Source organism: Metschnikowia bicuspidata, assembly GCF_001664035.1.
Source record: "Metschnikowia bicuspidata var. bicuspidata NRRL YB-4993 chromosome Unknown METBIscaffold_2, whole genome shotgun sequence".
In the NCBI taxonomy this organism is placed as follows: domain Eukaryota; kingdom Fungi; phylum Ascomycota; class Pichiomycetes; order Serinales; family Metschnikowiaceae; genus Metschnikowia; species Metschnikowia bicuspidata.
Genome location: NW_017387732.1, coordinates 1,575,211 through 1,590,513, shown reverse-complemented (window position 1 = coordinate 1,590,513; position 15,303 = coordinate 1,575,211). Strand labels below are relative to the sequence as shown.

At 49.4% G+C, this 15,303-nt stretch overlaps 4 protein-coding genes across 4 annotated transcripts; 1 reads left to right on the top strand and 3 right to left on the bottom strand.

Annotated features, from left to right (window-relative positions):
* Positions 1-6,550: 6,550 nt before the first annotated feature.
* METBIDRAFT_150959 (uncharacterized protein) lies at positions 6,551-7,062 on the bottom strand. The gene has a single exon (XM_018854565.1). The coding sequence runs from the start codon at positions 6,959-6,961 to the stop codon at positions 6,701-6,703; it is 261 nt and encodes an 86-aa protein (XP_018712821.1). The 5' UTR covers positions 6,962-7,062; the 3' UTR covers positions 6,551-6,700.
* Positions 7,063-7,922: 860 nt separating this feature from the next.
* METBIDRAFT_77764 (H(+)-transporting V0 sector ATPase subunit d) lies at positions 7,923-8,975 on the bottom strand (the record flags this gene model as incomplete). The annotated part of the gene is made up of 1 exon (XM_018858759.1): positions 7,923-8,975. One exon carries the CDS (start codon positions 8,973-8,975, stop codon positions 7,923-7,925), a length of 1,053 nt encoding a protein of 350 aa, XP_018712820.1.
* Positions 8,976-9,250: 275 nt separating this feature from the next.
* METBIDRAFT_150969 (Golgi transport complex subunit) lies at positions 9,251-11,097 on the top strand. The gene has a single exon (XM_018854566.1). The coding sequence runs from the start codon at positions 9,527-9,529 to the stop codon at positions 10,805-10,807; it is 1,281 nt and encodes a 426-aa protein (XP_018712819.1). The 5' UTR covers positions 9,251-9,526; the 3' UTR covers positions 10,808-11,097.
* On the bottom strand, positions 10,829-14,316 carry METBIDRAFT_77762 (translocase; the record flags this gene model as incomplete). The annotated part of the gene is made up of 3 exons (XM_018858758.1): positions 10,829-11,395; positions 11,419-13,575; positions 13,684-14,316. 3 exons carry the CDS (start codon positions 14,314-14,316, stop codon positions 10,829-10,831), a joined length of 3,357 nt encoding a protein of 1,118 aa, XP_018712818.1.
* Positions 14,317-15,303: the final 987 nt, after the last annotated feature.

Genomic DNA, 15,303 nt, shown 5'->3' with positions numbered 1-15,303 from the left:
TTTGGGGTGCCTCTGGCGGGTTTTGGGGTGCCTCTGGCGGGTTTTTGGGGTGCCTAGAGGGTGTCTCTATGTGGTTTGGGGCGACTTTGGGTGCCATTGATGGGGCTATTGATGGTGCGCGCGGCGGACTCATAACCGGGGAAGCTGTTTCGCGGGTCGGGTTCCGGCAACATATTGGTGGATGGTATTGGAAATTGCTCTGGAGGGTTGCCTATGCAAGAAGATAAGGATAGAGATGGCCCGGTGGATGTTCTCTTTTTAATTGAAGAAGAAAGATGAGGATAGAGATGGCCCGGCGGATGTCCTCTTTTTAATTGAAGCAGGAAGATGAGGATAGAGATGGCCCGGCGGATGTCCTCTTTTTAATTGAAGCAGGAAGATCAGAACAGAGACGGCCCGGCGGATGTCCTCTTTTCAAATTGAAGCTCGGAAGCTACCAATATGCTCATTTTCTGACTAGAGCATGGCAATGTGAGGGCACGAGATTACCACGTACCCAACCCCCACTTGGATCACAAATGCACGTATCCATTCATTGGCCTGGTCATTTATCACAACTCCACTGTTCCAACCACATCACATGCAGATTGCATGGTGATGTTCGCTCATAGCTCACACGAACAAACGTGACCAAATAGGTTGGTAGCTGTTCGGGCCATGGGATGTTCTACTATTAAACTGGCTTCTCCAGAACTCTAGGAGCTCTGTTCCGCCGGTATATACCTATCTAGAAGTCACGTTAGAAAAACCATATAACTCGAGAGTCCTTCGATGAGTTGTTCCGAATGACTTCTGTCGGAACTCACCTCAGGGAGTGCACATAGGTGTGTATGCGCTTACAAGGACCCTCAGTGTCGGATACCAGGGCCTACAGCACCAATTCCAGCCAGTGAGTTTGTTACAGACTTGGAGGCACAGAGCAATCACTTCGAATCCAATACAATAGTTCATCTTTCTGAAGGCTCTGAAAGAAAAGATAGTCCTGCAGATAAAACTGCCATGAAAACAGAGAAACGTGATTCTTTTAGTATGAAATTGAGATCGACAGACTTCTTTAGTATCATCTAAATCAATGGGTGTAATCCGAAGACATGCGAGTGTTTGGCCGGAATATGAATGCCGCTTCCTTATATTCCCGAAACTAGAAGTTTTCTTGGACACATCTGATCAAAGCAGCAAAATATACATATAAAATGTAAAACATTTAAACAGCTCCCAGATCGGCCCAATTTTCAAAACTCGCACAGCTCCTTTTGTCACCCACAGCCTGAACGGGTACCCGTTACCCTTGAAGTATTGAATATTACGCCATCGGTTCCTGGTACGTCTCTTGTAGTAGTTAATTTAACTCAGATGGTTGAAGCGGACTCAAGGAGCTCACTCGTGATACCAATTTAATTGCGCTAAGTTCTGCAAAGAGTTGTCGGAGCCATTTTTCGTTCCAACTCATTGGCTTGGCAGATTTTTAGTAATTGTTTTCAAAGAACATCATATAATAGAGTGTCCCTGAAGGGATGCTCCGTTACGTAAGAAAACCATAAAAAGAAAATCCCCATAATAGATCGCAACATTGGCCCGGATGAAATGGCGCGAGCACCCCAAAGAAAATGAGACTTCTGCGCATAACCATTGTCAACCACTTGAATGACATTGACTGATTTTCATTTTCTGTAGGATATGTTTTCCTGAGGACCGTGTCCTTAGTTCATTTGACAACGCGGCAAGACGTACATTTGTCTTTGGTCCCTCAGCAAATAAACCCCGCGAACGACCTTAACAAGCCAATTAAGGTTTCTTAGATTGTCAAAAGAAGAATTTGAAGGAGCTGTTTCAAGTGCATTGGGGCTTGAAAGCAAATTTTTGCCGCCCGCCAAAAGTGCACAATCACACACCCTTGGGTTAGCTTCTGATCGCCATACCAGCTTTTCAAAGACAACCTGCATTCGGATCTTGACTCCTCAACTTCATTCTCATGAAAGGGCACATATGAGCCGTGGCTGAATAGATGGACAGCGGTGAGATCGTACCAACCATTCTTGTTTGTATAATTCTTTCCAAAACTTTCGCCAGGGCACGATCGCCAGTTTTTTTTTGGTAGATTCATGGCCCGCCTCTTCCGTTAGTTACAACTTTAAACATAAAGAAATTATTTGACGTATAAGAGGATGCAATTTTTAAGGTTTAAAAGATCCACAGAAACAAAATGTGGTTACTTTAGACTACTTGAATGTTCTTCAACGTATACTGTCGGTTGCGGCCATACCATGCAGAAAGCACTGTTTCCCGTCCGATCAACGTTAGTTAAGCTGCATAGGGCCACACTGAGTAGTGTAGTGGGAGACCATATGCGAAATTGTGGTGCTGCAATCTTTTTTGGACGTGATAACTGCCTAGTATACAAATGGCAAATTCACAAAGTGAGAACGTTTCATGGCCAGCATTTCAAAGATAAGGAGTGTGTACAGTTGGTTTAGTTATTTTTATCGGGGTATTCATGTTTCATATGTGGTGGTGAAAAGAAGTCATGCAATTTACTTCTTATTCCATGGAAAAAAAAATTTGATTGCGAAGGAACGGCTGTATTTTTGCTGTAGGTGTATGTTTGAGAGAAATTCAAATGGTCTTAGTTTCCTACTGATATGCGCCTAGTGTTATCTTCCTTCTGTTAAACCAATCTAGGGGAATAAATGTGGCTCGAGAGTATGTGTCTACGTACTTCCAAGCCCTCAAAAATTGAGCTAACTTCTGATATTCTATCAAAAGACTTCATTCGGGTAGAATATATCCAGTGAGGTGGGAATTCGAATCAGGAGATTCTAATTGTAACTTTTTGGTTGATGTATAAATTAAAGACTGCATTTGATGTACTCTCTCTTTGCACTAAATACTTGAATTTGCCGGTGCTTAGGTTTTTTCTAAGAGCTTGATTCAGAACTAATATTCAAATGATTTGACTGTATGCCGATTGAATTTCAAAACACTCTAATGAAGCGTTGACCCTTTGATAAAGTGACCCACCAGTACGATATCACGAAGATGGCGGGCATAATTCGATGTTCAAGAGTGCCAAATGTGAGGATCCAAATTTGAGGGTCTTTAGTCAATAAAAAACTCAGGTTCAATGAGAGGTTTTTCGGAAACTGGAATTATTGTATCGTTGAAAGCAATTAAACTCAGGCTGGCCGCCAGGAGGAACTGCAGCTCATCCATAACCTTGTGTAAATAAAGGCACTCATGGCGACTATTAATTTCGATTTGGTCAATCATTTCTCTGCATTTCAGGCGCTGTATCCCTGAGCTACGAATTTTTACCTGATTTCAAAAGTTCTAAGCTCATCAATAAATCTGCCCCATAAATCAAATCGAAGATGAAATTGTATACACAGAATGACTATCAAGACAACATGAAAGAAAAGCCTCCACCACGGAAATAGTATGCAGCAACACTTGCAACATTCATGAATATAAGAAAAGCTCCGTATTGCTCGTGATCCAGCTTGAAGACATACTAGTGAATTGTAAATGTAGAGTTCTGTTTATTCCTATATATCTTATGAGTGGAGAAAACATCGAAGAGGGCGAAGACCACACCGATGTATTTTTTAATTTTTTTTTAATTTTTTTAATTTTTTAATTTTTTTTTTTTTTTGATTTTTTTTTTCAAAACAAATAGAAATTACGGCCTGTTCCAACCGTTAATCATCAGTCTACGAGAATGTTGCTAACGAATTAGTAACACGGTGCTGTCCATTGATCCAGTGGCCAGCAATTGCCTCAGGTTTTGAGACATAAGTATTTTCTTGGTGTGGCTTGTTGAAAATCTTCTTCGCTCATTTCAGCCAACACCAGGAAAGGATTCAAATTAGAGGAGGGCTGGTTCATTGATGCGGTTGATCCCAAGGAACTCTTTTGATCAGTCAGGATTGATCCCGTTGTTGTCACCATAATGAGGCTTGGCTCAGGCCTTTTCCGAGAATTCCTGCGCGTTCTGCCTTGAGTTTTCCAGCCGTGATCAGAAATATCAGATACAAGAATATCAGACATTCCAACGGTAGTTCCGACTTGTTGGGAGCCCATTTTTTCTCCCGCGTTTTGGGGAGATTCTTGGGGCGAATTCTGAGTGTATTCTTGGCTGAGTCCCAGGTCTTTCTCATCAATAGATTCACAAGCCATGTCCATGATATTGCAGGCTACATTCAGGTTAAGCACCTCGTCGTTTCTCGTAGTCAAGTCCATGGCCAGAGAGCTGTCAGGAATCACGATTTCAAGAGAAGAGAGCTCGAGCTTTCCAGGAACTTTCTTGTATTGTCTGCTTGGGAGTGGTTCCTGATAGTCACTCTCATCGATGTCAGCCAAAACCAGAAAAGGATTATTAGAAAAAGGGGAGCCAGCTACAGCGGATTCTGGTTCACTGGCTAGTTTCTTTTCGGAAACAGTTGCCTTAGTCCCAGAAACTGTATTCACTTTTGTGCCGGTTCTTTTGCGAGAATTTCTGCGCTTTCTACCCTGAACTTGCCACCCAGACTCCATGTCAATATCTGGGTTAGCGGCAGGCAGCAGAGCGATGGTTTCCACTTTGGAGATTTCAAGTTCCCCATTGAAAATAGAATTGTTGTCCGGGAACAAGTTTCCTTGCGTTCTTTTGATCTCATCATTCTCAGTGCAGTCTACAACTACGGCTGGCTTCATAGAAGAACCAGCCGAGGAGCCAAGCTTAGAGTCTGAGTTGAAAGAAAGAACGGAAGAAGCACCAGTGTCTCCGTCGGACAATTCCAAAAAGCTACCGTCGCTTGATGGAGAGAAGGCAGTGGAGGAGTCTGTTTCTGTGGCCTTTGAATATCTGGGATGAAAGGGAGCAGAGGCAGCAGCAATTTGAACAGAGATGAAATCAGAGGTAGTGTTTCCACTGCGAGTCTGAATCTCAGGCTCAGCCCCGAAGGGGCCAGAGTAGTATTCTTCGATTTGAACAGCGTTCAAGTCCATGGTGGCAGATTCTGCCTGGACTGAGAGTTCAAGAAGGAGCACGACAAGAAAATAGCCTGTGAGGCAGAGCGCGGCGATTTCCGAAACGCAATTGATGAGTCTGAAGCAAAAAATCACTTGTGCAATCATGATGAAGCGTGTCGTCGTGAAAGATGGAGAAGTAAATGAGTGTTTGGAAACAAAGAAGGGAACCCTCGCTTATATGGGAAAAATATTTTTGCAGTCGGCGGCCTAACAAAGTATGGCTGCGAAATCAGGCTATCGATTCGCGGATCGACACCTATGTCTGTCGGTGTGTAGCATATCATGGAGATATAAGACATGATCAGAAATATTTACAATGAAAAAGAATGTGTCAGGTGAATAAGAAAGAACATTTCAAGACAAACCAAAATTCTTCTCGAAAGTGGGATAAATGAACTAAACATTTTGAGGTCCGAAGCAGCCACCACTTCAGCAGCATGCAGGAAGCCCAGATTGTCTATTGAAGCCTGAGTCCACCACGTACTCGAACAAAAGACGAGATGAATATTGCGAACAAATCCAATTATTGTGATTTATGATCTTTTCTTTTGAAGTTGGAGAAGCATGTAGGCGTTAGGCATAGAGTGCGACATTTTTCAAGAATCATGCTTCTTGTTTGATGCCGTGCATCATCTCTTCTTTGTTGACGAGATGACGAATGCTGTCAACTTCTTCTAACAAGTGATCACCGTCGTGAAATCAGCTATTCAAGAAATCAATATTGTTACTTGTTGTTGTTTGTTGTCCCCGGCAGTCGAACCATCTCCAACTTGTCAAACTTGATCACCCCGTTCGGTCTGTTGATTTTGGCGGAAATCATTTTTTTATTGACCATCTCACTGACATCGGTCTCCGCATCTCTCTCACTCACATTCAAAAAAAAAAAACGCCAATATCTGTAATTGCATAAGCAGATAGAACTTGTTGATGAAACTCAAATTGTGCTCTATGAGACAATCTTGCCTCAAATTTTAACTCTTGTCATTAGTGTTTGAATATTTTACAGTTGTTGTGGCGATGGATAAGGAAGGCGGCTGTCTGTGATGCCTCCATTGCTGTGGATTTGGTGTGTGCAAAGATGGCATTGGAAATCCAATGCTTCTCTTAGGGTCCTGCGGGACACATATGATCCGTGATTGAAAATGGACTAAAGATCGTATAGCTTCAACTACTCTTTATTCTATAGGCTTTCTAAGAGTGTTTCCACCCTTTATTCTGACGGACCGCGGGAAATGAGCTAATGATGTTTCGTTTTCAATTAGTATATAGAGAGGCCTTGCATACTATGTAATGTTTTGTTTAGTGTTAAGAGTAGTCATAATTATGTTGTACTGTTTCAACTTCGTGCTTTTCAGGCTGATTTCCCCTGCTGACTCCAGGTTTCATTCTGAAAAAATGGTCAGGACACTGGAGCTTGTATTCTCTCAGGTGGGATCTCGATGTGCCGATGGGACACTAAGCAAAATGCCCATAGCAATAGGGGCTCTACGTAGACATTTCAAGACTGCCGGTGTGGTCTGAAAGAGACCCATTTTGCAGCCAAGGTCTTAAATGTGCACTCTACAGAAATGTTTAATCCGTGTCCCTCTATTAAAAAATATTGTACGTCGACGCCTTCACTTGCAACGGGAGATTTGATGTCCGTCACTTACTGCTAGCTATTCAAGAACCAATTTTGCTAGACCAGCGCCGGTCAAGACGGCAATACAAATACGAACACATTCCTTGTCTTGGAATCATCGAGTTTGTCTTTGTGGTTTAATCTCCAGTTGTAGCTTCCCTTCACTATCTGACCCGTTCTTGCACAGAGATGTAATATTTCAAAACGTCCAATAGGGGTCAATGGGTATCGGGTCCCAGTCGTCAAGGGTCTAGTGATGAATCCGTCTTTTTGCCAAAATCCTCTGCACAGACTCACAGTCCAGACCATTATCCAGAACGTTTTGTACTTCATGTCATGTGGTATTAATTACCAAGAAACGGGCGATTTTTGTCTGAATAGAGATATGCTACAGCGTAGCTGTAAGACCACGCTTGTTTTCGGGTCAAATCATGCTCCCCGTTGCTTAGGAGTGGTATAAACCAGTGAAACACCGGAGAAAAAGTCTACTAGCTTTGATGTATTTGTTTTGCTTTCTTTGGAAAATTATAGCTCCATGTTGGTTTGGTCTGCAAATATTCCCACACGTCTATATTTGCCAAGGTTGAGGCAGGAAGTCCACAATGAGCATGCAACAAATTTTCCTGACCTGGAGGAGTCTTATTCCCATAGTAGAAAAAAAAACACTCACCCAATCATGCCTTGTTGTGACTCCAGAATAAAAGGCCCGCTTCGTGCAGACATCGACCTGGTCCCTGCTATCAGCCAAGTCTTACGGAGCCTTAAAAAAAACTTCACAGCTTTTGGCCTGTGAAAAGGCGTTCTTTTTGAAACCACGATTTTTGGATTCATCCCACCATAGGAGCTCGGCTGGGAGCGAAGTGACTGAACTGCCTTACTTATGCTTCATGCGACCTATGAAGTACAGATATGCTTTTCGGCATGCACCTATCTTTTTTGGACAACAAGACAGTGCAAGGCTGTGTTAGTTTCGTGAGCGGAGAAAAGCGGGCCGAAAGAACTCAAATTAGGAGAAATTTTAGATGTATATACGAGCGCTACTTTGGGCTCCTTTGAGTATCAAGCGCTGTTTCGGAAACTGCCACAACCTCGGATCAAAACACCGCTTTCAAAGCAAAGCGTACTCCTGGCCGAACCAGAGCGGAAATCATCCCTCGGGGGCGCCCTACCTGTGCTGTTCAAACACGACTTAATGCTCTTGGACTGGATACCCCAAACCACACTTACGTACAGGGCAGCGGTCTCTCGCCAGATTCTTCAGGCCATCCCCAGTACATTGCTATTTGCACCGTGTCTAGTAAACTGAGATGTAGTTGTCGATTCTGTTCTTCTGGTTCTGCGCAATGCACTCGGCAATCCACGTGATGTTGCGGACCTCCTGTTCCTTGGAGCGCAACCACGCCCACACGCTCGACAACGTGAACTGCTGCGTGAACGCGTTCTTGTTGTACCTCATCTCCAACAAATAGAACCAGTCCTCAATGTTCTTCTGGCCGCCGGTGCCCTGCGAGTCGCTGAAAATGTCCCTGAACTCGCCGATGGACTCCACCACGGCTTTGATCTGTTCCACCTCCTCGGCACTGGCCAACTCGTTGTGGTACACGGGGTACAACTGGCCAAAGCGGGGAAAAAGACCGAGCTTGTCCTCTGCGCTCAACTCCGCGTTGTGCAATGAGTTCAACGCGATGTTGATCACACGCTTGTCCGCCTCGAAGCTTAACAAGCGCGTCATGATTTCGAGGTCCGGCCCGTCGAATTCCTGCTCGACGAACTTGATGAACGCCTCCAAGTAGTTGCGGTACAACCTGTTGCGGATGATCTCAATGTTCAAGTCGTCCAAGTCATGGAGCGTCAAGCAGTCCTTGAAAAAGGGCGCCAACGGGGTGTCCACCAACACCACGTCGTACAAGGAGTCGATATCGGTGGCCGTAGACAAAGTGGGGAGCGTATCGAACCATCCCAACGGGTGGCACTTGGGCAAAATGTCGGCCAAGTCGCGCTCGTGCAACGCGCCCGTGATCATCAACAGCACGTTGTCGATCATGTAGCCATAGGAAATGAAGTCCATAAAGCGGGCCAATTTGCCCGTGCTCTGGCCCCGCAAATACTGGAACTCCAGGTACATTCTTTTGGAAAGCCTGTCCTGGATGATGGACGTCAGCAAGGGGCCCGCCTGCGACGCCAAGAAATTACCGTAGTCCGTTGCCGAAAGCTGCAACTTCAAGTCCTGCAACGTGTCACACTGGGTCAAGTTGACATACTGGTTCAGGGTCAAAAGCCCGTTCCGATAGCCGCGAACCACACCTTCCACGTACCCGTAGTCGATATTGAAAAAAAGGCCCTCCATATTTGAAAGCGCGTGTTTCTTAAGGCGGGAGTATAAATTGAGAAGCGGCGTCCACGGATGGGCTTGGTGGGTTAGCAACTGCGGCGAGTGAGGTGAATGGAGGTCCTGGTCGTTGATAGTGGGCTCTGATTAGAGGAAGATGGGCGCCGCACGACCCGCGCACGGGCCCGATAGACAACATCCGGCGGTCACGTGCGCAGGCCCTTGGAGCGTGTCGCCCTGAAAAGTTAGGCTGAAACGTAATGTGCAGATACTGGAGAGCACAGCCTTTGGGTCAACACATCTTGAAACTTCGTTTCCGAACCGTCAGTTCACGTTTCGCCAAATCCGAGGGGCGCTATGGGTCGACCGCAGGCCCCAGTCAGTCTAGCCCCCGGAACTCGTCCCTGTGTGCATATAACCCCAAACCGAGGGCAACTCCAGCCCAACGTGTCTCGGCCTGGTATAACCCCAGTCTACTTGGCCCGAACTAGAGTGCCGATTTCAGTCAATTTCAGCTGATCAGGCACGTGCATATCAAAACCAATAGCCTCCAAAAAAGCACAGGAACCATGTCACAATTGCTCATCGACTGCCTCAAGGAGAACCTAGATCCAGAGCTTGCCTCCAAACTAGAAACCGATGAAACGCTTCGAAGCGAAACGGCAAAATACATCAACGATCTTTTGGTGAATGATCAGCTTCTTTCTACTGACCTGTTTGCAAGCACAAGCTCGGCAGTCCCGGGGAAAACGACGCTAACCGAGGAAATCGCCGAGCTAGACCTGCGAGCCCGGCAAATCGACATGGAATTGGCCAGAACAACCAACGAAAACCGCGATTTGATCATCAACGTGAGCCAGGACCTCAAGGCGGCGTCTGTCAAAATCCACTCCAGGCTCGACGCCGAGATCGACGCCATTCTCGTAAACATCCGGGACATGCATGTGAAGTGGGACATGCCAGCCAAAACCCGAGCTGCCGAGAAAGCTGCAGCAGCCAGCAATTCCGTGCTTTTCGACTTCGACTCTGTCTTAGATGTCTTGGAGCTCCCGACGTTGTGTAAGCTATGCATCTTGCAAGGAAACTACCAGGAGGCATTGGAGATCTCAATGACGGTTAAGATGCTTATCATCAAGTTCCCCACTTTGCAGACTTTCCGCATGATCGAGGACAAGATCAAAGCCGAGCTCCAGATCATGGTCAAAGGCTTGATCAAGCTTCTCAACACGAACTTGAAACAGTCGAGCATCTTGAAAATCTTTCAGATCTTGAACCGGCCCGACTTGCTCAACATTGCCGATGGGTCCGGCATCGAGACGACTTCCAACACCCCAGCCCGTGCCAGCGGGTTGCAAAACCGCTCGCTCAAAGTCATTTTTTTGAATTCTCGCTTCAAGTTCATCACAAGCGAACTTGCCTCCTTGAAACCATTGCTCAAGTTGAAGAAAGTCACTTACTTGAAACGCTGCATCGAAACGTACAGAGAACATCTCTCGAACTCACTTTCGATATACCGAGCCATCTTCCACTCAGTTACAGCCGTCGGAAACAAAAACGAAGACGACTTTCTAATGCACACATTTGTCAAAAGCTTGGTCAAAATCTTGATTTCGGAGCTACGGGAACACTTCGAGGGCATTGGCTCAGCGAACAACGATGATGACGTGGAGATCAAGGGACACAAAGATGGCGTGGTGCTCCAGCTCATATATCTTTGCAAATCTTTGGACAAGTACGGCTTGAATTTCGAGAGCATGCTCACGTGGGAGTTATGCTTGGTCAAGCCTCTGTTAGTAAGCCAGGACGACTGGTCGAGAAACTTGTTGAAGGTCAAGAAGTTTCGTTCATAAGTACATATAACCCGCTTCGACTCACTGAAGACTGTTCAAGCCAAACAAGTAACCCAACTCTCTTCTTCCAAGATGACTGCTCGACTTCAAGGCGTTTTCATCGAGCGCCGAGCCAATCAACTCTTTTTTCCTCTCCTGAAGATCCATGATTCTGTCTTCGACACTGTTCCGGATCAACAACCGATAGACCTTGACTGATCGCTCTTGCCCAAACCTGTGTGCCCGGTCCATGGCCTGGTCCTCGACATACGGGTTCCAGAACGGGTCCATGATCACCACGTGCGACGCACACGTCAACGTCAATCCAACGTTTCCGGCCTTTAAGGAAATGAGCAACACCCGCGGAGCGCCCTGGTAGAACTCGTTGATCGTGTTATTTTTGTCGTCGATGTTCATGCTTCCGTCGTACCTCAAATACTTGATGTTATCCTGTTTGAGGGCATGTCCCATGAGGTCGAATGTAACAGTGAAGTGCGAAAACACAATGATTTTTTCGTCAAGGGTGTTATCTGTGATTTCCTTGATGATGTCCAAAGTCTTTTCCATCTTGGCCGAGAGCGCGAAGCCTTGGTCTCTTTGTATCAAGAACTTGACCTTTTCGGAGTTGGTACTTTTCTTTGTGTTGGACATATGTGCTGTAGCTTTGGGAAGTCGTAATTCATGTTGAAGATCTTGTCATACATTGTGTAGTCGACAATGTCGGTCGTGGAGGTGAAAGTCTCACACGACGCACACACGGGCGCCTCTTGTATCATGCCATTCAGAATAAACAAGGTGCTGGCGCATCCGTCGCAGATCATGTGGCCGCAATTGGCGAGGATGACGATGGAGTCGTCTCCAACGACGTCTAGACACATGGGGCAGGTGTGTTGCAATTCCTTGCGCTCATCCTGCGGGAGGCCGTTCAAGGTCAAGTCTGTTTCCTTTTTTGTGAGGTCACGCAAGACCTTATGCACGTTCTCGCTCATAGTGAGGGCCCTGTTGTACATTTGTTCCCAGTTTGTTCCATGGAAGGACTCGGAGTTTTCTTGCGCGTTGAGCTCGCCCACCTCCACCAAGAACTGGTGGATGCATGCCTGCCGCAAGCGGAGAAGTAGAGTGAGAAAGGAACTATGGCCTTGGCCATCCGAGGACACCATGAGTTTTCGCGCCTTCTTCTGGATGCCCTTTTCGAGCGCGTTGTAGTACTCGAGCTCCTCGTTCTCCATCTTCACGTACACGGGAGTCACTGTTTTCTCGGGGAGCTGCACCAAGGGCTTGCCGTCGACTTTGGAGTCTTTAGTCCGTCGCAACATGACGGCCAGCAACACGGCCCTGAGTTTCTTCATCGAAGCGTTTCTGTCGTAGTCATCGAAGTTGTCGCTGGTGGACTTGAGCGGGACGGCAATGTCCTGCTTGAACTTGGCCTCCTCGTCGTAGGGCCTGCATTGGAGAAACCTCAAGATGGGGTAGAGGTCCTCGATGGTGTTCTGCATGGGCGTGCCCGTCAAGCACATGCGGTGGCGCCCGCGCAAGCAGGCGGTGGCCTTGGAGGCCTGGGAGGTCTTGTTGCGGATGTACTGGGCCTCGTCCAAGACGATGCGGAAGAAGCGGGCGTCGGTCGAGTAGAAGGGCGACATGTACGTCTGCCCGCCGGAGCCGCGGGGCGGGAGCACGTTCTGGTGCTTCGTCACCTGCGCGGCCTCCATCTCCTGCTGGAAGTGCTGCCTGAACTCCGACGCGAGCGTGGTGTAGGAGACGAGGACGACGTCGTGCTCGGCCAAGTGCGCGAAAGAGGCCAAGCGGCGGCGGTCCTGGCCGTGGAACGACGCGACGCGCCACGCGTGCGACGGCTTGATCTTGGCCTTGATCTCGGCGGCCCACTGGCGGAGCAAGGACACGGGCCCCACGATCAAGGTGGTGCGGCACGCCGGGTCGCGGGGCGGGCTCGCGGCCATCACCGCGAGCGTCTGCACGGTCTTGCCGAGCCCCATGTCGTCCGCGAGAATGCAGCCCTGCGCGGCCCGCTCCTTCTCCATGAGCCAGAAGAGCCCGCGCCGCTGGTGGTCCAAGAGCTGGATGGAGAGTGCCGCTGGCGTGGGCGCCATGCCCTCCACCTTCTCCTCGCGGTAGAGGTCTTTGAAGAGATCCTCGAGGTGTGCCTGGTCGCCGTTGGCGGGCCGCAGCATGTAGGGGTTGACGTTGGCGCCGTACCCGGCGGGGTCCGCGCCCGCCAGGCCGCGCGGGCCCAGGCGCACGGGCGCCAAGTGCTGCGCGAGCTTGGCGTTCTTGACCGACTCGGCGATCGCGCGGTAGTGCCGCACCTTCTTCAGGCGCTGGAGCAGCAAGTCCGCGAGGCGAAGCGTCTCGGCCACGTGGTGGAGGTACGTGTCGCGGAGCGCGGCCTGGCCGGACGTGAGCATCAGGATCTTGCGCCGCGTGTCGCGCACGTCGTCGAAGTGCGCCTTGGTTTCCTCCTGGAGCCGGCCCACCTGCTTGTCGAGGTCGTGCGCGTACGTGTGTAGTTTTGCTGGGGAGAACTTCAGGAAGTAGTCGTGGGTCACGCGGTCCTCGTGGCTGGTGAGCGGGCTGTCGCCGGCCGCGGCGCCGGCGTGGAACACGGGTACCGGCTGGTTGTAGAGGTTTGGTAGCTGGGTGTAGGGGCCTGGTGCCGGCTGCACCGGCGCGTCAAATGTGCTTTTCTTGAACGTGCCCACGCGCTCCGCCTCCTCCTTTGAGAGAATGGCGATTTCGTCGTCCGACGGCTCGTTGAAACCCTCGCCAGCCGCCTCGTTGAAACCCTCGTCCGACGGCTCGTTGAAACCCTCGCCAGCCGCCTTGTTGAAACCCTCGCCAGCCGCCTTGTTGAAACCCTCGCCAGCCGGTCGGCCGCCCACGAAATCGTCGTCCGAGTAGCTGAAGAAACGGTCGGCGGGACCCGCGTCACGTGCACTGCTGGCGCCTGCGCCGAGCCGCGCAAGCCGCGCCATTGGCCGTGTGCCCGGCAACAGGCCGCGGCCGCTGGAGCCCGCGCCGCCCTCCTGCCCCGAGTCCTCGCTGTCGCTAATCACCACCACCTCGTTCTGCCGGGCCTGCGCCGGCCCGCCACGGACGCGCGGGCCGCGGTCCTCGCGGGGCCCAATCGCGCCGGCGCCGTGCCGCCCCGGCCGGCCGCGGACTTGCAACTCCGGGCCCGCGTCCCGGTCCAGATCGCTTTGGTCCAGAGCCGCCACAAAAAGCGCGTGTTCGGGCGCGTTCCGCGCCGGCGCCGCGCCGGGAAGCCGGGCTCTTTTCGGCAGGGGGGCCGCCGGGCCGACGGGGACCGGCCGGGCGCCGTTGCCGCGGGATCGGGGCGTGTTTTGGGGCGGGTCCCAGTGCCCGTCTGTGCCGCTGGATCGGAGGGTCCGGGCGGCGGGCCAGTGGGCCTGGCGCGGGCGGGCTCGGGCGTCGGGGCGCGGCGCGCGCGCGGCGGGGGCAGGGCTATCGTCGTCCGAAAGCACGATGACGGAATCGTCCGAATGAGCCAGCATTCTGAGGACCGGATGAAGAAATGGGGTGTTATCAGAGGAGGGCCGCGGCGCCAGAGAAGACGGCCGGGGGAGCGCGCGCCTGGCCCCGGAATGCGCGCGCCTGGCCCCGGAATATGCTTTTGTGGCCCCGGAATAGGCTTCTGTGGCCCCGGAATAGGCTTCTGTGGCCCCGGAATAGGCTTCTGTGGCCCCGGAATATGCTTCTGTGGCCCCGGAAGTCGCGCGCCTGGCTCTGGAATGCGCGGCTGGGCCTGGAAGGCTCGCATCAGAAGGCCATTACAGTACATTCCCTGCGACGAGGATGGCGGCGTATGATTGAAGGTTGTTGGTAATGTACTTTTCGGCTGTAGATTGAGTCATCGAACGCATTAGACTCATTCGCTTCTTGCTGTGGGATCGCTGCGTAGCCTAGCACGTTTTTCAGGATGGCTGATCCAGTACCCTTCGGTAACAGGATTCCCAATGCGCGGTTCAATGAAGTTCTGTTAGGACCCAATGCTTCACCCAAATCATTAATGGTCAGACATGTTATTGCACCGTCCAATTTTTAACTTCATAATAAAGTCAGTATTGTTACCACGTACTATTTACCTGCTATCTACGTACTTCATAACAAAAGCTTCATTATACCACGTGCTAATCTACCTGTTATCTACCAACTTCATAACAAAAGCAGTATTGTTATTACCCAATGCGCGGTTCAATGAAGTTCTGTTAGGACCCAATGCTTCACCCAAATCATTAATGGTCAGACATGTTATTGCACCGTCCAATTTGCAAACTTCATAACAGAAGCAGTATCATTACCACGTAGTAATCCACATGTTATCTAAGAACTCCATAACAAAATTATTATCGTTACCACGTACTACTCCACACGCATTTTACGAACTTCATAATAAAATCATTATTGTTACCACGTACTAGTCACCTATCTACGAGCTTCATAACAAATTCATTATTGTTACCACGTACTAATCCACATGC